At 40.8% G+C, this 21,101-nt stretch overlaps 1 protein-coding gene across 8 annotated transcripts in view; it reads right to left on the minus strand.

The window, feature by feature from the left end:
* Positions 1 to 21,101, minus strand: part of TSEN2 (tRNA splicing endonuclease subunit 2) — a 58,488-nt gene that overhangs the window by 35,288 nt on the left and 2,099 nt on the right. For 7 of the 8 annotated variants that reach the window (XR_008666852.1, XR_008666853.1, XR_008666854.1 and 4 more), the window contains exons 2-6: positions 17,081 to 17,282; positions 15,721 to 15,802; positions 9,493 to 9,529; positions 3,275 to 3,812; positions 1,851 to 1,928 (exon numbers count right to left, since the gene is read on the minus strand). Coding sequence is in view for 4 of the 8 variants with exons in the window: in XM_055343425.1 (XP_055199400.1) it covers positions 1,851 to 1,928; positions 3,275 to 3,812; positions 9,493 to 9,529; positions 15,721 to 15,802; positions 17,081 to 17,269 (924 nt within the window). In the remaining 4 variants the exon portion in view is untranslated. Of the gene's footprint in view, positions 1 to 1,850; positions 1,929 to 3,274; positions 3,813 to 9,492; positions 9,530 to 15,720; positions 15,803 to 17,080; positions 17,283 to 18,595; positions 18,626 to 21,101 lie in introns of those variants that run through there. The other variant, XM_055343427.1, reaches the window with a different exon arrangement.

Here is a 21,101-nt window from a genome sequence, read left to right on the forward strand (position 1 = left end):
CCATTCACAGATATCACCGACTCTGTAGTCTTTTCTGTTAGCTTGCATCCCTTTGGACCACCCACCCCAACAGTTTCTGTGCAAATCCCACATCTTGTATGCATCCATTTAATAAATATTATTTGTTAAGCACCTGATAGATGTCAGGCATTGGGTACAAGGATACTAGAGGAGAATACTGGCACAATCCACAGACTGCATTGTATGTAATTATTTCTGGGCTATCTTTAGGACCGGAGCCATATTATGTTTATTTCGGTATCGTTAGTACCTAGCCCAGTGCCAGGCACATAGTAAGTACCCAGGGAACACTGGTGTAAATACTGATTGCAAAAGAAAAGGTTCCCATTGGCTACTAAATAGCTTTTACAAGAAATTTAATAATGATGATAATGACAAGAAGAGCAGGCACTAACACTTATTGAACATTTACTATACATCAGGCACTGTGCTGAGCCCATTACACATAAGTTCCCAGAACATCTTTGAGCAAGGTATGACATAACTCTCATTTACAGAGAAGAAATCAAGGGTTGGAGAGCCCAAGCACCTAGAGAATGGGTATCTACCGTGCTGTCCAGCATAACTTCCTGTGATGTCAGTGCTCTATACCTGTGCTGTCCAGTACAGCCACCACTGTTCATATGCGGCTGCTGAGTTTGAAATGCAGCTGCTACAACTGAGAAACAGAATTTTGAATTTTGCTCAATTGTATTTTAAATTAAATAGTCACATGTGGCTACCGGCTACTATATTTGATGACAGATTCAGCTGTCTCATTTGTAAAATGAGGTAAAGTAAATAATTCCAGACATCCTTTCCTAGTTCAACAGTCTGTTCTTTGTACATGTGGCCTCATGGCAAGGAAGGAGGTATAGGCAAGGAAATCCAGAGACACTACTTTTCTGTGGACACGTCCAAAATATTGCCAATGTGGATGCAGTCAACAAGCACTTCCTGGGACCCACATGTACACTGGGAATGGTGCTAAACACTGCAGGAGCTACCCATGACAGGCAGGAGCACCTCTGGAGAAGGAGCATGAGGAAGGCGTGCGATTCTCAAGGGCAGAAAGGACATTTCTGTGGATCATATAAACATAAGCAAAGGAGGAGGGGCTAACACATGAACACGGGACAGAAGAACTCTAAATCAGAGGGAAAATTTATGATGCAGTTTTAGAAAGTCGCTTTTAGCCAACTTTTGGGAATGCTGCTGTTGCACTGAGAGAACATGTATGAGTAATTTGGCAGAAGGAAATATCTGGAATCCACTTATGTAATTAGCAGTCATGACATGACTTGAAGCATCATCATAGCTTTAAAAGCTGGTGACAGGGAGCCCTGGTGGCTCAGTGGTTTAGCGCCACCTTCAGCCCAGGCCTGATCCTGGAGACCTGGGATCGAGTCCCACGTCAGGCTTCCTGCATGAAGCCTGCTTCTCCCTCTGCCTGTGTCTCTGCCTCTCTGTGTGTGTGTGTCTCATGAATAAATAGATAAAATATTAAAAAAAAAAGAAAAAAAAAGAAAAGAAAAGCTGGTGACATCCATGAATATACTAAAAACCATGAACTATATACTTTAAATGGGTGAGTGGTATGGTATATAAACCATGATACAGGAAGGCTCCCCCTAAAATCTTAGGCTTGATGAAATGAAGGCTAAGAAGTGTAATTTAGGCAGGCCTGCTTTGGAAGTTGCCTATGGTCATTTCAATACCAATTTGTAATGTTCAGTTACTAAATACTCACTTACTGAAATACATAGAGAACTCATTTACAACTGGACCGCCTTAGAGGTTGCCTGGGCCCTGAGATCACAGGCTGAGAAGGTAACATGCAGGAAACATACCTCTTCTAGGCTGAGTTGCAAATACTCCAAGATCCTATATGGATTTCTTCTGCATACTAATCTCTTTTTGGGTGCCAACTGCAAAGAAATAAAACACATACAGAACCAATGGAAGCGCTACACATTACACAGAACAGACTGCATTTTAAAACACACATTTTTCTTATAAATTTCCCAGATTCACATTTATTGGATTAATACTGTTAAAAACATATTTTTTTTATAATTATGTGGAAACAAGTTTTAGTTTCTACTATCAACATTTTATTTACTTTCTGTTCCCCATGAATTTTTCCCCACAGTTGTGATCCTTTTGTTGGTGGAATTTATATACTTCTTTTCACCCTCTTGCATCTAACAAGTGTGGGCCTAGGTTCTTCATTAGGGCTTCATAAACCCCAATCTAAAGGCTAGACATTATTTCTTCAAACTCATGTTTCACATACTACTTGACCATTAGATTTTCTCATTTTTAGCTATTGCAGATAATTCTAGGGCAACTGTCTCTGACTGAACATCCCTCAGTGGAGTGGCTCCTGATCCTGCCTGTGTTCCCGTGCTGACTTTCATATTGGAGACCTTCCCACTACAGCTCTATTTAAGACTATGTGCAATTACCACAGCACTTCTTTTTCTCCCACCCAAGGGAAAGAATATTATTTCTTAAATATTTTATTTATTTGAGAGAAGGGGGGGGCACACACATGTATGCATAACCAGGGAACCTGATTGTGAGGCTCAATCCCAGGACCCTGAGATCGTGACCTGAGGCAAAGGCGGATGCTTAAGTGACTGAATCACCCAGATGCTGCGGGAAAGAATACCATTGTACCTGCTTTAATTTACACATTTTTTAAAAGTTAAGTTATTCACAAACTTAGAGGTTTTAGTAGAAATAGACCTCACAACTATGGAGCTGGGAGCCAGCATCCACTGGTTCCCTCTGAGGGTCTCACCACCTCTCACATACCCTGGGCACTTAATATGAGCCTGTTACCAGTTCTGAGTAAGGAACATCCTGGTTAGGTCACATCTGCTAGGGGCCAGAAACAGATGGCTCTGGAGGAAGCGACTAATTTTCTTCAGTTTATCCTTGAACGATGCGAGGATCAGGGGCACCACAGAAAATCTGTGTATAACTTTTGACTCCCCCAAAACTTTACTAATAAGCCTACTGTTGACCAGAAGCCTTACCAATAATAGAAACAGCTAATTATCACATATTTTATATAAGTATTAAATGCCATATTCTTATAATAAAGCTAGAGAAAAAATACTAAGAAAATCATACGGCAGAGAAAACACATTTACTAGTGTTACAAATAGTATTGTACTATTTGTTAAAAAAAAAAAAAAGACAAATCCATGTATAAGTGGACCCATTCAGTTTGAACTCATGTTGTTCAAGGGTTGGCTATACTTACTTCTTCATTTGGGGCACATTCCTGCTCGCTCACATCATACACATCTTCCTCCACCAGCACGTACTCATCACCAGGCCCTCTCTTTCTGGCACAGGGATCTGCTTGCTGGCTCCCGTCCCCAGGCTGAGTGTCCCCAGGTGTGGGGAGGAGACCATCATCTTTGCCACAGTGAATTTGAGGCAGAGGGCAGTGTTGCAGTGTGGCACCCTCTACCACAGATTCATCCAGGCCATCTGGAGTGAGTGGGTCAGGCCCAGAGCCCTGCTGCTGGCAGTCTGATGGCTTGCTGGGACCCTCCATGCCAACAGACTTACCCGAGTCCCCATTCATCATGGAAAGTTCCTCTCTATCTGTGGTACCTTCCATTATGGAAACTGTTCCAGAGTTCAGTTCGTCATGCCGCTGACCTTCTTCATTCCTTTTTATACCAGAATGCTCAAGTGGTTTTGTGTAATCCTGGAGGATTTTACGCACTGTACTCTCATCCTGCCCCTGTCTTTGCATGAGCTTTGTGGCCCATTCTACACTATGCTGATACCTGCAAAATGAAAATACTGTCAGCAACACTTGACTTTTAATATTCAAAAGAAAACAGAGCTTGCAGAAAAGATGGGTAGGTAGTATGCCAAAATGTTTATAGCAGTTTTTCTCAGTAGTGGGCTATATGTATATGTTTTTGTTATACTTTTTTGTGTTTTCTGACTGTTCTACAATAAGCATGTTTGTTACTTTTGTGTTTGTTATTAGAGCTTCACTTAACCTTAATTTGAAAAAAAACAAAACAAAACTTTGACCCTGGTTTGACAAAGTACAAATATTTATATAATTTAAAACAGGTGGGCCAAATGATTTAGGTAAACACAAAGATAATATGGCCATCCTTTGTCAGGACTTCTTTTACAGTATTCTCAATTTTGGATATCACATTTTCAGAAAAATATCCCATTCATAACATAAAGAGCCTTTGTTCAGTATTGGAATGAAAAATGAGAATTGCAGTCAATATTTTTCACAGTAACTACTAAGGTCTCCACTGCATATGGCAAGAAATGATTATGTGCTATAATATTGCCAAGCATCCGAGCAGAAAGGGCCTTTTCTCATAATAATTTTCAAAATATAGTTTGATGAGGAATATTTGCTTTGCTGTTCAAATACAAAGGCATGACTTCTCAAGTTACAAAAAGTCACAAGACAATAGATGTCACCATGTGATAATGCCACTGGAACGCGACTCCACGCAGTGTCAGGCTACCATACTGGAAATCTCTTCAGTGCAAGAGCTAAAGGCAATGTGAAACTCAAGCACTTTTTGCCTCTACCTACAGCTGTTAGCTTTGACAGCATGGTTTGTAGGAAGACAGATAATTTTACTCCTCATCTTGAGTATTTTGCTTTGTATGTGGGTGACTGAATATGTCATAGTTTATAAACTGCAACATCTCACATGCAATTGAATGAGGCGGCTGGCCTCTGCTATATTTAAGATTTGTGGTTGCTTAACCCTGATTCCTCAGAAGAATCTCCAAGCTGGCCACACCCTGTCTATCCTACATAAGGATGAGCACACCTTCCTATATATTTGGAATTGTATCTTAGATTTAAAGAGTAAAACCTAGCAAGGCTACTCTCACACCTGACTATGCATGAATGTGTATTGCACATTTCAGGTTCAGCCTGACTCTGTCACTTGTGATGTGACAAAGCCAATGATTTAACTTCTTTGTGCTTTCCCCCAACCATAAGATGAGTACATTAAGATTATTACTGCACGAAGGGGTTATTACCTCAATAATCACAATAAAAAATGGAGCTGCTCAGAATGGCAGGGTGTCTCCTTGCCTGTATGAAAAGTATGGCCACTGTTGCATACATTTAAAAGAACTTTCATTTGAGGGTGACTGGGTGGCTCAGGGGTTGAGCATCTGCCTTTGGTTCAGGTTGTGATCCTGGGGTCCTAGGATCAAGTCCCGCATCAGGTTCCCCGCAAGGAGCCTGCTTCTCCCTCTGCCTATGTCTCTGCCTCTCTGTGTCTCTCATGAATAAATAAAATCTTAAAAAGAAAAAAAGAACTTTTATTTGAGAGATTGAAAAACAATCTTTGCTCTTCATACCACCTACAGCACTGGTTTTCTAGGCTTCATGGATCTATGAATCTCCTTTATTTGAACACAAATTTTTATGTCAATATATACCTTTCCAGAGAAGGGATCCACAACTTTCATCAAATTCCTTGACTCGGGATGCCTGGGTGGCTCAGCGGTTTGGCGCCTGCCTTCAGCCCAGGGCATGATCCTGGAGTCCCAGGATTGAGTACCGTATCGGGCTCCCTGCATAGAGCCTGCTTCTCCCTCTGCCTGTGTCTCTGCCTCTCTCTCTGTGTCTTTCATGAATAAATAAAACCTTTAAAAAAAAATTCCTTGACTCAAAATATGTGAAAGAACCACTGAATGAAAGGTTCAACAATTATCCCTTTAAGCAAAAGATCTGAGAGAGAGAAAGAGCCCACACAGGCTACTGCTTTACTCTGCAACAGGGCAGTCAAGGCAGATAGGAGTTCAAACTCTCATTTCACCAGGTTATTGTATTAGCTACACAACCCTTGTTAAGGCTCAGTTCCTCATCTGTAAACCAGGAGTAACCATACTAACTTCATGGAGTTGTTATAAGGATTAAAGGAGACAAGACGTGGACAATGCTCAGCACATAGAAAGTACTCGATAAATATTTGTCACTTATATGATTATGGGCTTTTTAGGTGGAGACTTAAAAGATCATTTTGACTTATACATATTAAAGAATACAAATAACATTTTTAATGAATGGAAATGTACACTTTAATTAACTGCTCTTCGAGAGCGGGGGCAGCCTTGTGGGGATGAGTGCTGCACCAGATCTGGGTTCTGGGGTTGGCTTTTCTGTGAGATTCTGAGCTAAATCACTTAGCATCACCATCTCTTTTTGCTCTTCTGCAAGAGGCCAGATGTTCATTTTATGGAAGCTCAAATCATGGCTGCAAAAGCATGTGAAGAAAGCCTCTGAGCAGGACTCATAATGAAAACAGCCAGATACACAAATGACAGACATATGGCATATGAGTCACAGAGCAGGTGTCTTCTCATTGGCTGGCAATGCCTTAAAAGGCCAAGTCCTGCTGCGATTAACCACAGACACTGCTGGAGAAGCAGCAGGAAGAGAAAAGTGAAAAGTAAAAGTCAGGAAACATAAGGCAGAGAGTGGCAGGAGGAAAAGGTGGTGGCTATGATTAGAAGCAGCAGTGAGACTGGTGAAAAGACGACCCACTTCAGGGCCACCAGATTACAGAACGGTGTACCATCTGAATACGCCTGTTTCTTCTGTTTCTATGCCCCTGAACATACCTCCTCCACTTGCATGGTGAACACCTTTCTCTGTCACCTACTGATTAATGCCTATTTATCATTGGAAACTCACAGCAAAAACAGTTTTGGGTCAGTTGGCTTTGGTCCAAGTACTGCCCTTGTGCAAGTTACATAACCTCTCGGGCTGCATTTCCTCACCTGTCAACTAACAGGACCCACCTTTAGGGGTGAGATGAGGACTTTAGGAGATAATCCTGTTATTAGTACAGGACCTTGTACATGGGATATGTCCAATAAATGCCAGCATATACAACCATGTTACTGTTCTCACTATGTGTCAATTCCTTGGAGGCTCTGGAGCTGAACTGCCTGGTCTGAGAGGAAATAATTTTGGACAAGCCACTTCTAGGTTCCTCATGTATGAGACAGAAATGACTACACCTACCTCAAAGGGTTCTTGAGAAGATGAACTGAGATGATCAGGTAAAGAACCTAGACTAGTAACTAGCACTGTTGGACCAACCAGTACTGTTGGCTATGATGATGATGATATCAGCAATATCTCACTATAATATTTATTACCAAAGAGTGCAATTATTTACACCTCTTCCTCCTCCATTAGACTGTAAATCCCTCGAGAAAAGAGATGAAATCTTTTCCTCTTCTTGTATCTGCAGCATGTACCCAATGCTTGACACAGGCACCTGCAGTAGATGTTGGCTGAATAAAGGACTACAAATAGGAGGGGAGACCACCTCCCTCATGGGTGGCCCTTCAAGGACACAACCTACATGCATCACCTAGGGCGTCACTTGAAGGTCCTGATGCTCACCCCCAGAAAATATTACATGGAAATTTCTCATCATCTAAGGACAACTACTGTTGGAAAAAGGCCAATCAGAGTGAATTCACTTAAGAAAGGGATCAGAGTTTCAGAGCGAATAGTAGAGAAATAATCATAACATGTACTTAAGCTGGAGAATTAACCTGAAAAATGAGCCCACTTCTTTCAACATTTAACAATTTAGATCGTGACTGCAATTATTATGGCCAAGTAATTAATCAAGTATTGACTAGGGGGGCATAATTTTCTGACAGAACTGTCAGGTATGGTTACATCCTAACCCCTGGCACCTTTGAATGTAAACTTCTCTGGAAACAGGGTCTTTGTAGATGTAACTAAATTAAGATGAAATCATACTGATTTGTTTCCTTGTTGGAAGAAGAGGGAAATGTGGACAGAGGCACACAGGTATGCACAAGGGGGACCTCCATGTGATGACAGGAAGAGCCAGGAAAGATGCAGCTACAAGCCAAGGAAGGCCAAAGATTGTTGGCTACCACCAGAAGCTCAGACAAGACAGGGAAGATGGAAGGATCCTCTCCTAGAACCTTCTGAGGGAGCACTGCCCTGCTGACACCTTGATTTTGGACTTCTAGTCTCCAGAAGTATGAGAATAAATTTCTGCTTTTTAAAGCTATGGTATCCTTGGGGAACTAATAACAAAGATCAATAAAATGCTTGCAATATTATTACTGTAGAACTTACAAAGGGATAGCCGCAAGCAGGTGATAATCTTCCCCTATCCAGAACCTCACATACTCAAGACTGGCTTGACATCAAGTCATGTCCACTGCCAGCTGGATCAGGGTTCAGTTCTGAGGGGCAGGCTTCTGTGGTTTCTGAGTCCTGGTGTAGACTGCAGCTTTACTTCAGTTCCTCCTGTGATGTGGGCTTAGCAGGTCCCCCCCACACCCCCACATCCAGCCTGCAGGTATAGCCAGAGCAGCCACTGAGATCTCCCTGGTGTCACTGCCCCTGGCCACTTCTCTGGCCACGGGAGCAAAGAGGAGCTGTCAGATTCTGCCAGTATGTGCTAGAAACAAGATGAAAAACCATGTGGGCTTCAATATTTTTAGAAGGGTTAGAGAAGAGTTGCAACTTGAGCTGCCCCTCAGGACAAGGAGGATTTTATTTATTTATTTAAAAGATTTAAATTATTTATTCATGAGAGACACACAGAAAGAGGCAGAGACACAGGCAGAGGGAGAAGCAGGCTCCATGCAGGGAGCCCGACGTGGGACTCGATCCTGGGTCTCCAGGATAATGCCCTGGGCTGAAGGCAGATGCTCAACCACTGAGCCACCCAGGTGTCCCGACAATGAGGATTTAAATGCATGAATGTTTAGTCCACAAAATCCTACCAAGGGACTGCTAAGTGTTGGGGCTGCAGAGAAGAATCAGGCATGGTCTCTGCTCTCCAGGAACTGACAATCTAGTATGATGGGCGGCACAGTGAGGGGCGCCAAGGCAGACTGTGTGGGAACCAGAAGAACGACCCCAACCAAGGGAGGGTAATGGTGATGAGAAAACCTCCAGGAGAGTGACATGTAAGCTGGATCGTGGGATGGGCAGCAACAGCCAGGCAGTGTGTGTGCTTCAGGAGAGAGGGAGAAAAGTTCTGGGAAATAGGAAGAGTGCAAAGAAAGGAAGGAGTTGTGACTGTATGAGTGGATGAGGAAGAGCCTCTGCGAAAGCCTTTCTCTCACCCTTCAAGTGTAGAGGGAGGAAAGAAGACCGGGCAGAGGCCAGTTTTAGATCTATGCATAAGCACTTTAGCACTTAAAGACATACACATTACAGGGTAATTGTTTGTATTTTGGAAGGAATTCAAGTGGCAAAGGATTTGACCTAGGATTATTTAAAAAATAAACAGTACATTTTAAATGATTTGATCCACATAAAATTCAGATATAATTTTCAAGGACAAATCTACCATCAAAAAAAAAAAAAGGTGTGCGTTATCACATTGGAAAAGGTTATCTACAAACAGATCTGATTTAAGCCGTAATTAAGCCAAGGTCACCATGACTTACTTTGTTGACGTGATTATAGGCATGTCTGTCTTCATATCTGTAACAATAAAGAAGTTCTGTTCAGACAAATTTTCCTTAAAGGGAAAAAACCCACTGAAAATCCAGAAAAGACAAAGAAATTTCAAGAATCACAAAATCACATATCTAGAAGGCTGACTGATCCTGCCCAACTAGCAAGGGCGTGCTTTATATGCCATTACTTCACGAACCTACCCCCTGAACCCATCGGAAGGCAATGCTGACTGATCTCAGTGCTCTTGCTATGCCCAGATGTGACCCTGAAACCGTTCTCAATCTAACACTGTAGCATGGCAGCAATGGCATGCAAGAGGAAACCCCTCTGCCACCTCTGAATGTATATGCCCTCATTTTTCAGATGAGAATGTTGAGGCATTTTATCCCCATTTTTCCGTGCTCCATAAGGTATCTTTTTTTTTTTTTTTTAAGATTTTATTTATTTATTTATTCATGAGAGACACACACAGAGAGGCAGAGACATAGGCAGAGGGAGAAGCAGACTCCCTGGAGAGCCCAATGTGGGACTCGATCCCAGGACTCTGGGGTCACGACCTGAGCCACCCAGGTGTCCCTTCATAAGACATCGTTAGTGAAAGCACCCCACATGTACCCACAATTTCATGGCAGTGTTGGTTCTGGGTGTGGACCTGGGAGGTCTAAGCATCTGGCTGGTTGAACCTTTCCACCTACAATGTTATTTATTTACTGATCATTTGATGGTGTAGGTTCATCCTCTCTGACTCTGCCTTTGGGCAACTCATTTCTCCTTACCCAAACTCAGCTTTCTTCACAGCACATTAAAGGCTTAGAATAGATGATCATCAGCTTTAAAAACCCTAAAAGTTCAAAGATTTCTACCTCCTCAGGAATTTGTCAGTTTTCTCGGTCATGACCTCCCTCCCTCTGGTAATTTAACAAAAATGATAATTTAGCGAGTTTTACTGACAGCCGTCCTTGTGCCAAGCACTGGATACAGAAGTAATAAAGTAAATCCCATCTTCTAGAGATATTCAGTCTAGTTGGGCAGATAGATCAGAAATGACTGATTCTAACCCAAGCTGATATATGACCAAGTAAAGGGTTATAAAAGGACTAGCTAGCTTTGCCTGAAAGGCTTAGTAAAAAACATCATGGAAGAGGAGAAGTTGAGCAGGGCTCTGAAGAATGAATGAGTTCACCAGGCAGACCAGGGGAAAACAGGCAGGGGAAGCCATGGAGAGGCTGAGAGAGAGTAAATCCATGGCAGGTTCATGGAATGGCAAGCAGCCCAAGGTGGCTATAGTGCCAATAAGTAGAAGAAAGTGGATAGAGAAGGTGGAAGATGAGGCTGAAGCCAGAATTTTGAAGAACATCCTAAAATGGACATTTGAGATTTACTTCTTCAGGGCAGTCCACAAGTTAAATTTCTATTTCCTTGGCATAAATTCATTTCCTTCAAATTTGTTATTCTCCAAAATTTAGTTACTATACAGATAAGGAAAAGATTCTCAATTGTTAAGATCAATATACTATTTGAAATCTTTCTGTTTCTGACCAAATATTAGTAACTGATAAAGCTGGTGGTGGGGGTCAGCATGCTATTTTTTTTCCACTCTTTTTGAAACACGCATTACAAAAAAATTTTCAGACGTACAAAAGTAAAGAGAATAGTATAATAAATTCCCATGTTGCCATCCCTCAACTTTAACAACTCATGGCCAATCTTGCTTTCTCTGTTCTTCTGCTCACTCCCCTCGTCCCCAGATGATTTTGAAAAAGATCCCTCACATTCTATCACAGCATCGCTAAGTAGTTCATTATGTATTTCTTTAAAGACTCTTCTTTAAAAATATAAAAAACAGTTGTCTAAAAGATGGGGCGGGGGAGTGCCTGGTTGGCTTAGTTGGTAGAGCATGCAACTCTTCATCTTGGGCTTGTGAGTTTAAGTTTCACATTGGACATAGAGCTTACCTAAAAAAAAATTATTAACCCCCCCCCCAAAAAAAAGAAATTGTGATACCCTTATCACTTTTAAAAATTAATTCCTTAGCCTCATCCAAACCTACGCATTGTCTGAATTTTTTTCTTTTTTGGAAAGTCTGACTCAAAATCTATATAAGGCTCTTATATTACAACTGATTGATACATCTGAAGTTGATTCTAATATTTGTTTCCCCACCATGATTTTCTTCCCTGTAATTCATTTATTGAAGCAATGGGTTTCTGTCCTATACAACTGCCTCCTGGTCTGCCCTCAGAACTGCTTGTGGATGGTCCAAGGGCTTGTACCAAGTAATGTCTCACTCTATGTTACTCTACGAGTCTCACCTAGCACACTGCTTGGTTCAGCTCACCTTGTTTTCACAGCCATATTTTCATGGAGAAGAAAGCCAGAGATAAATAGCTAAGAAGTATGGGATCTATTTCCATTCTGGTGCAAAGGACTTATCTTGTGACACATCATTACCTTTAAGCAGCACTGGCTTAATACGTTCTTTGACCTTGTTTCCTGTAAATTGGGCAACTATAGGCTTGATCAGATTCAGGCTCAATATTCTGGGCAGCCTACTTCATGGGTGGCACTGTGTGTTTCCAAGACAAAAAAAAAAAGGAGTCTCTTTGTATGTTATCAACACCATTGGTGATCAATGCTTTATCAGAGGACTCAAGATGGTGACATTCTTATTATTCCTTCTTAGTTTATTAGCAGGAATCTATAAAGAGGAGTCCCTCACTATTCAGTTTACCCCGAGAACCAGTTCATGTTTACCAATTTCCAAAATGGTGATCCTCCGCAGGTAAACCAGGAATTTCTTCTGGCATATATCAGCATGAACCAGGATAAATATCCCTTTCAGGGATATTATTACCAATGACTGGATTTTCTTTCTTTTTTTTTTTTTTTTTTTACGGGAGAGAGAATCAGAGTTGGACACTTAACTGACTGAGCCGTCTGGGTGCCCCTATATTATTATTCTTATTGATGCTCAAATGTTTCCATCTTTGGCCTGCATATCTTCTTTTGAAATAAGCCTAGCAGTTTTTGATAAGCTTCTTTGCTTTCTGATATCAATGTTCATGTGAAAATCTTGGCTCTCAACCATACCAACATAATTAATCATTTGTTTTTCACACAATATACATACCACAGTCTCAGAATAACAGTACCAATGGTAACACCTATAAAATAATGGCTGAAAGCAATGTGAAGATTATTTTGCTATTCTTCCTTTGAGTATAGGGCAGATTGCACTGATGGCCCCAATTCTTCAGGTCTTCCATCCGCCAAACACCTTGATGTTAGACCAGTTGGAATAATAGCAAACCCTGTAATCAGAGGCCTGAAAAGCAGTGGCACACTGGGGCTTGCTTGTGACCCTCCACCAAAACCATGAGAACATAACTGGGCTAGCCTGCCAAAGATAACACACATGGTGCCCTCCCACCCCTCATCCCAGCTGATACACATGATGCCCCCCATCCCTCACCCCAGTTGATAAGCATTGTGTCCCCTGCCCCTCATCCCAGCTGAGACCATCCTAGACCAGCCATTTGACAGACAACCAGACAGTAGTGAGTTCAGCTAGACCCATTATTGGACTAGTTCCATTAGAGCAGTCAGCTGATCTCCATAACTAACCAGATGGATGAGCACATCCAGCCAAGATCAGCAGACCTACCTAGCAAACTTGTGGACTTGTGAACAATTTGGTTGCTGCTGAAAGCCACTGGTTGGTTAAACAACACTGTGCCAAGAGATAACTGACACAGTCTATTCTATTAGGATTGAATCTCAAGGGGCACCTGGGTGGCTCAGTGGATGAGCATCTGCCTTTGGCTCAGGTCACGATCCCAGGGTCCTGGGGTCAAGTGCTGCTTCGGGCTCCCCTCAGAGAGTCTACTTCTCCCTTTCCCTCCGTCTCTGCCTCTGTGTGTCTCTCATGAATAAATATTTTAAAAAATAAAAAGGATAGATTACCTCAATTTACCATATTTACAGTCATTCAAAATAGTTTTCCTCTGTGGCTATACTGCCAACCTGATACGTAAGTTCCGTTTTTTTAATTACTTTTTAAAATTTAACTTTGTTTTGCAATCATGTAATATATTTACAAGGTTCCAAAGTCAAATCTATAAAGTCTTACCTCTTTCTCCATCCTGTTCCGCCCTCCCCCATAGGCATTAAAATGAATCTATGGTTTATCCTAAAGTTTCAAAAATATATTTATAACCCCCCACCTTCAGATAAACCATGGCACACTACACAGACTCCGCCTTACTGTGCTTTCTTCGCTTAGAAATACATCCCAGTGATCCCTCATTCTTAGCTCAGCTCCATGGTACTTCATTATATGAATGCAATACAGTTTAATCGACTAATCCTCTCCTAATGGACATTTGGGTTGTTTCCAGTCTTTTAATATAAGAAACAGTGTTGCAATGAATAGCTATTCTTTTCATATTTTTGCCAGTGTATCTTTCAGATAAATTTCTAGAAATGGAACTGCTGGGTTGAAAGTAAATGCATGTACTGGGACAACTGGATATCCATGGACAAAACATGAAGCTAGACCCCTACCTTATATCACATACAAAAATTAACTTAAAATGGATCAGAGATCTAAATTTAAGAGTTGAAACTGTAAAACTCTTAGAAGAAAACACAGGGGTAAATCTGTATCAGCTTGGATTTGGCAATGGTTTCCTAAATATGATACTAAAACCATAGATAACAAAAGAAAAAAATAGATAAACTGGACTTGATTAATATTAAAAACTTTTACCACTTCACACTAAGATGGCTATCATAAACAAATGAATAAATCCAAAAGCAGAAACCAGCAAGTGGAGAAATTGGAAACTTTGTGCACTACTGGTAGGAATGTAACACGGGGCGGGTGTTGTGGAAAACAGTTTGACATTTCCTAAAGAAATTAAAACAGAATTATCGTATGATCCAGCAAGTCCACTCGTAGGTAAATACCTAGGAGAAATGAAAATATACGTCCACACAATTACTTGTTCACAGCAGCACTCTTCATAACAGCCCCAAAATGGGAACAACCCAAACGTCCATCGTTGGATGAATGGATAAACAAAACATGGTATATCCATAAAACGGGATATCACTCAGGATGAAGTTTGGATGCATGCCACAACACGGATGACCCTTGAAAACATCCAAAGTGGAAGACACAAAAGGCTTCACAATGTATGATTCCACTTACATGAAATATCTAGAATGGGCAACCTTATAGGCACAGAAAACATATTAAAGTGACCAGGGGTTGGTGGGGGAGGAGGATTGATGGGGGGAAAAAAGCAGATCTATACATAATTTTGCTCGGCATTGCTAAATTCCCCTCTGTAACAGTTGTACCATCTGCATTCCCATCCGTAGTATGGAGAGTGCTTCTCTGGACCTCCCCAAGGAGACTACTGTCAAACTTTTGGATTCTTGCCAATCTGATTGCTAAAATAGTATTTTAGTGCAGTTTTAATTTGTATTTTTTTCTTACAAAAAATCCTAAGGATGTTTTAGTCTGCTGGCATTGGTTATACAATCACCATGAGACTTCCACAGACAAATACATGAAGGTAAAATATTTTTAAGTTAAATATGGCAAGTCAAGCAAGTAAGAACTATACACATTAGCTAATGTTTTAACAAATTCATTATTACGGTTATCGTTATAAATTCTAATTCTAGGGCAGCCCCAGTGGCTCAGTGGCTTAGCGCCGCCTTCAGCCCAGGGCGTGATCCTGGAGACCCGGGATCGAGTCCCACATCGGGCTCCCTGCGTGGAGCCTGCTTTTCCCTCTGCCTGTGTCTCTGCCTCTCTCTGTGTGTCTCTCATGAATAAACAAAATCTTTAAAAAAAATAAAAATAAAAATAAATAAATTCTAATTCTAGAAATAAAAAATGTAAAACTTATTTGCATATGGTACCTTCTGCATGCATAGTACTCTGCTAGTCAACATTCAACAACAGAAAAGCCTGAATAATACTTTTGATGACTCCAGAAATTAGATAGAACATGTTTTCACCAAACATCAGAACCCTATTCTGGTTGCTAGTTTTAGGAGTAAAATTGTCATTGTGCATGTTACTTCAAGTCTAGAGAATTTTCCTATAACATTTTCAAGAATTTTCCTATGTAATCTGAAATGTAAGATCAAAGATGAAAGAATATAATTTGCCAAAAGGACAGAATGAGGTACAAGGTTACCTTTCCACTTAGCAACGAGCTTAGGATCTGAAATTGTGAAGTTTGGACGGCTTCTAGACAGGATACCTTTTCCAAAATAACCCTTCCGGGAAAAGAGAAAACAAAGTCAGTTTATGTTTAGTTGCCAATTTTTTAGCTGAGGGAAAACAACTATTTGAGTTAACAACAGATTTGTTCTATTTTTCATGGGTTTACATTTTCCCTCTGATTACTTAATGATTACTAACGAAGATCTTAGCATTCATCTCTGATTGTTTGAAGAGTTCTAGTAAGTTTTCAGTATACCTTATGTGCCTTATAACTAAGCTCAAGGCAATGGGACAGGTAGAGGCAGGGCCTTAGCCTAGACCCCCATCACAAGGATCAATGCCACATGCTGTATTCCACCTTGAGAAACTGGCTACACCATATATATTTTATATAAAGTGTCTAGAAAGGCACATTTTAGAGAGGAAGTGGATCACATAGGAAGTGGGTGACATGGGCTGGGAGTGGGAACAGGGATTAAGTGCAATGGTACTTGCATTCCCTGCTGGGAATCCCCCATACTGGACCATGATGGTGTTGCACAACTCTATGAATTTACTACAATCACTGAATTGCACATTTACAATGGGTGAATTTTATGACGCTAAATTATACATCAATAAAGCTATTTAAAAAATGCCCCAGTTGGAGCACTTGGCTGGCTCAATTGATATAGCATGTGACTCTTGATCTCGAGGTTGTGAGTTCGAGCCCCATGCTGGGGGTAGAGATTACTTAAAAAAAAAATATATATATATATATATAGTAATGAACTGGCTATGGACAAAAAAAAAAAAAAAAAAAAAAAGCAAGCTATCAATCTCAACCTAAATCTAACATTGGTGGAAAACAGCAAAAACTGGAAATTGTCCTTATCTAAGAAGAGGTCGCCAAACAGATGAGAGCACAGATAACAAGTCAGAGTACATGCTGAAGCCTCATCTGTCTCTGAGCCAGAACAATATGCCATTCTGTGTTTATCTCTGGAGATGGAATGGGAGTGGGGAGTTTTTACCCATTACATTTCTGTAAATTGCTTGGCATATTTATGAATATGCATGGCTTCTGTAACTTAAAGACAAGAAAGGCCAATGCACTGATTGCAGTTTATTGTTGAAATGTGGGTTCATGGGTTGGGGAGCCTTCCTCATCAGTATATGGCTTCAGGGCACCTGATTCAAATTGTGTAGTTCCTCTCCTACATGGGATTGAAAGGCAAGAAAAGAATATGGGTCAATTATGGTCTGATTTTGGGAGTGAATGGGAGGAAACAAAAAGGATACCTGGCTCAGGACTGTCAGGAAGTAGCCATGCCAAAGCCGCCAGTACTTACTTTCCCATAGAGCTGCTCCATATCTTCTGTGTTCCTCACAATTACATTGTTGTTTATCATCTCTGCTGTGAACACTTTGAAATCTTGCTTAGGCCCACAGTCTTGACCAAAAGGGATGGGCAGTGGAGACTCAAAACTCTCATATACTCTTCTTTTCCGCTTTGGGGCACGGAAAACTGCTTCTGCCATTTCTCAGGGGTAACTGTTTTTTAAAGAGTATAATAAGGAGAAAGAAACAGCCAATCCATAACTATATTGATCAAAAACAGGGTGCATTTATCTTTAGGCTCAGAAAATTTTGTGGTCTGTGGGAAAAATAAAATATTTAAAAGCAGTGAACTAGAAGAATGAGTAATGAGAACATTTTGTACAAGCACTACTAATCCATCACCTAAAATATCTCAATTCTCACAACCATGCCCAAGAAGTCAGTGGCAATATTTCTAACTAGAGTGGACAAGACTGAGGCCTAGTGTCATGCCCAAAGTCATCATGCCATGCAAAAGTCTATGGACAGCAAGCACAATAGGATTCCTATCAGGATTACTCCCATTCTTTCACTCAAACAACAGGCATTTACTGAATACCTACTAGGACCTTCTGATAATCAGAGGTGCTGGGGATATAAAGATAAGGCACTGTCCTCAGAGAATTAAATCTAGTATTTCCTTTTCCAAAAAAGGACCTTAATATATATTCTAAAGGTCATTCATCTCCCCATGTTTAAGGTAAATTAATAACAACAATGACAGAAACAGTTACCATTTCAGGTCTGTTATGTACCCACCACATACTAGTGGTGAAGAGCAGGAACTCTAAAGCCAGAGTGCCAGGACTGGAATTAGTTTTACTATGTCCTGTGTGATGTTGGGCAAAAGCTGCTTAATCTCTCCATGCTTTGGTTTCCTTATCTACAAAATAAGGATAAAAACAGACTCTACCTTAGAGTTAAGACCCCCCATAAAGGGCCTAGAAGAGTACCTGGTACATAATGAGCATCATGTGTGTATTTGCTTTAATTATTATTATGGGGTGAGCACTACCAACTCTGGTAGGTGAGGAAAATAGGTTCAAGTTAGAGAGACTTTGTAAAATGCCCCTTGGGATGATCCCAGGTCTGCTGAATTCCAAAGCCTCCACTCTTCTCCCTGGGTTCTGCTGCAAGCACAGGCAGCATCTGACCCACTTTGTCTGAAGGCCCACTATTTCTCAAGGTTAGGAGCTAAAGGATTCTGGATAATTATGGGATTACTTAGTGTGCACTCAGCACCCTGAGGAAGTAAAGGAAGCCAAAGCCAGTACCTCTCCCTTCCAGGCCTTATATTCAATCTGAGGAGACAAAACAAGCACATAACACATATGAAAGCAAACTGAAGGTACCACAACAGGCTGCAATTCCATAATGGCTAAAGGAAGGAAATGAAGTTGAGTGCATTGTGTGATAAAGAAACAGAGCCCCAGCAGATACATCTAACTTAGGAAAACTAAACCACATGCAAGGGGGAGAAAATGTACACAGTGCAAGAGTCTGGGCCAGGCACTCCACTCTTCCAACAGACACCCCGGGATGAGAAGGGAGACTTGAATCTGCTGCTCCTTCGTCCCAGGTTCAATTTAAGCTGACAGCAGATCTGGTGTTTGAAGATACAGTGGAGCCATATTACAAGTTTCATCTACATGGATCCAGAAAATGAAGTAAGACTGCTTATTAAAATGCCTCCTGCACCTAATACCAGCATCTATTGGGCAATGGATGCCACCAAGCCTGAAACAGCCAGTGACAATGGCCAAATCTGAGGAAGGTAAGTGGTTGTATGGGTTTATGACCATTAAAAAGAAATAAAATACCTTGCCTTGTCCATTGTGTGATACCTTTATCTGCCCTCTCAAAGAAACGGAGGAATTAGATGAGGACAAAGGAAAACACAGACCAAGGAAGAGTTATAGAAATTGATAAATCAAGTACAAAGATAACTATGAAAAAGAAGAATCAGCAAGTTGGAACCTTCATAGACTTGACTAAGTATGCTAAGCAGCAAAACACTAGAATTTTTAAGTAAGATCCCTCAAGGGAATTATATACTGAGCATGACTCATATACATTATAAATATATATAAACACACACACACACTGCTGTAAAGCATTCCTAACAAAACCACGTATGTTGCACATTAACGAACAATTAAGAGATTTTCTTCCAAGAGCATTTTAGCTAAACTGTCATTTGCCAACTTATCCCTCAATCTAAGCCAATGATTGCATTTAGTATTCAACAGAAGAAACAGCAATTTATTCTAACACTTGATGCCGTGTCAGCTTTTTTGAGGCAGATGTTGCAATCTAGTGAAAAACTTTCTAGGCATTTCCAGGAACATGTTGGACTTTTATGAGATTTTTCACTTTTATAACTTAACTTCTGGTTAGGATTTAACTTGTATATGCTACATTTGGAATTTTAAGAAAAGAGAAAATGTTAAATGGCTAACTTCAAGAACTTCCAATTAAATTATCTCAAACAAGTGACAATGAAGTTATATTTTAATTTGCCTAGTTTGGAATTTTCCCTCAGACTGATGCTATACACTTAAAAATACCAAGAATGAGCTAGGACACTTGATGTCAAGAACTTCGTACTTCAACCTGTATGTGTGTGACAGAAAGGTTCCTGCCACAAAACATTGTTTTCCATTAAATCTCAAAGTCTGTGATCTGGTGTTACTTTTGCCCATGTGGCAGAACAGGCTTCAAGAATTTGGCTGATAGGCGGGGCAAGATGGCAGAAGAGTAGGGTCCCCAAGTCACCTGTCCCCGCCAAATTACCAAGAATTTGGCTGATAGGCCTCCAATATATGCAAACCTGCCATCATTATCATGTGACCTTGCACAACCCACTTAAGCTCTCTGAGCCCTGTTTCTTCATCTTCAAATTGAACAGCACTGGAAAAGTCTGGAAGTCACTCAGATGTTAAATGCAAAATACCCATATAATTCCAGTCCTTGGTACAGATACAAGAAAACTGAAAACATGTTCATGCAAAAATCTGTACCTGAATGTTTACAGTAGTATGATTTATAATAGTTAAAAAAGCAGTAACAAACCAAATGTCCATCAACAGATGAATGGATTAAAAAAATTGTGATGTATCCATATAGAATGGATTACCAGCAAAGGAAGTGTTGATATATGCTACAGTGTGTATGAAGCTTGAAAGCATTAAGTGAAAGCAGTCACAAAAGACCACATATTGTATAAGACCATTAATATGAAAAGTCCACAACAGCAAATCCATAGAGACACAAAGTAGATTAGTGACTGCCAGCTGCTGAGTGAAGGGAGAAACGGGGAGTGACTGCTAATAGGAATGGATTTTTTTTTTTTTTTAATTTATGATAGTCACACAGAGAGAAAGAGAGGCAGAGACACAGGCAGAGGGAGAAGCAGGCTCCATGCACCAAAGCCCGATGTGGGATTTGATCCCGGGTCTCCAGGATCGCGCCCCAGGGCCAAAGGCAGGCGCCAAACTGCTGCGCCACCCAGGGATCCCAGGAATGGATTTTTTTTTTTTTGAGGGTGATGAAAATGCTTTAAAACCAGAGTGCAGTGATGATGTGATGGCTGACCAACTCTGTGAATATACTAACATTACTGAATTGTACATTTTACAAGGGTTTTTTTTTTAAGATTGATTTTATTCATTCATTCATTCATTCATTCATTCATTCATTGAGAGACACACAGAGAGAGAAAAGCAGGGACATAAGCAGAGGGAGAAGCAGGCTCCATGCAGGAAGCCTGATGTGGGACTTGATCCCAGGACACTGGGATCATGCCTGAGCCAAAGGCAGACTCTCAACCACTGAGCCACCCAGGGGTCCCCTACAAGGGTGAGTTTTATGTATGTGTAACGGTCTCTCAATAAAGCTGTTATTTTAAAAATTCAGTAGGACAAACCAAACGATCTTGTTTCATGGTTTTGTGAAGTTGTCTTGTGCTAAACTTGAAAGGTAAAGAGGGGAGAA

The sequence above is a fragment of the Nyctereutes procyonoides genome, unplaced genomic scaffold (assembly GCF_905146905.1).
Source record: "Nyctereutes procyonoides isolate TBG_1078 unplaced genomic scaffold, NYPRO_anot_genome, whole genome shotgun sequence".
In the NCBI taxonomy this organism is placed as follows: domain Eukaryota; kingdom Metazoa; phylum Chordata; class Mammalia; order Carnivora; family Canidae; genus Nyctereutes; species Nyctereutes procyonoides.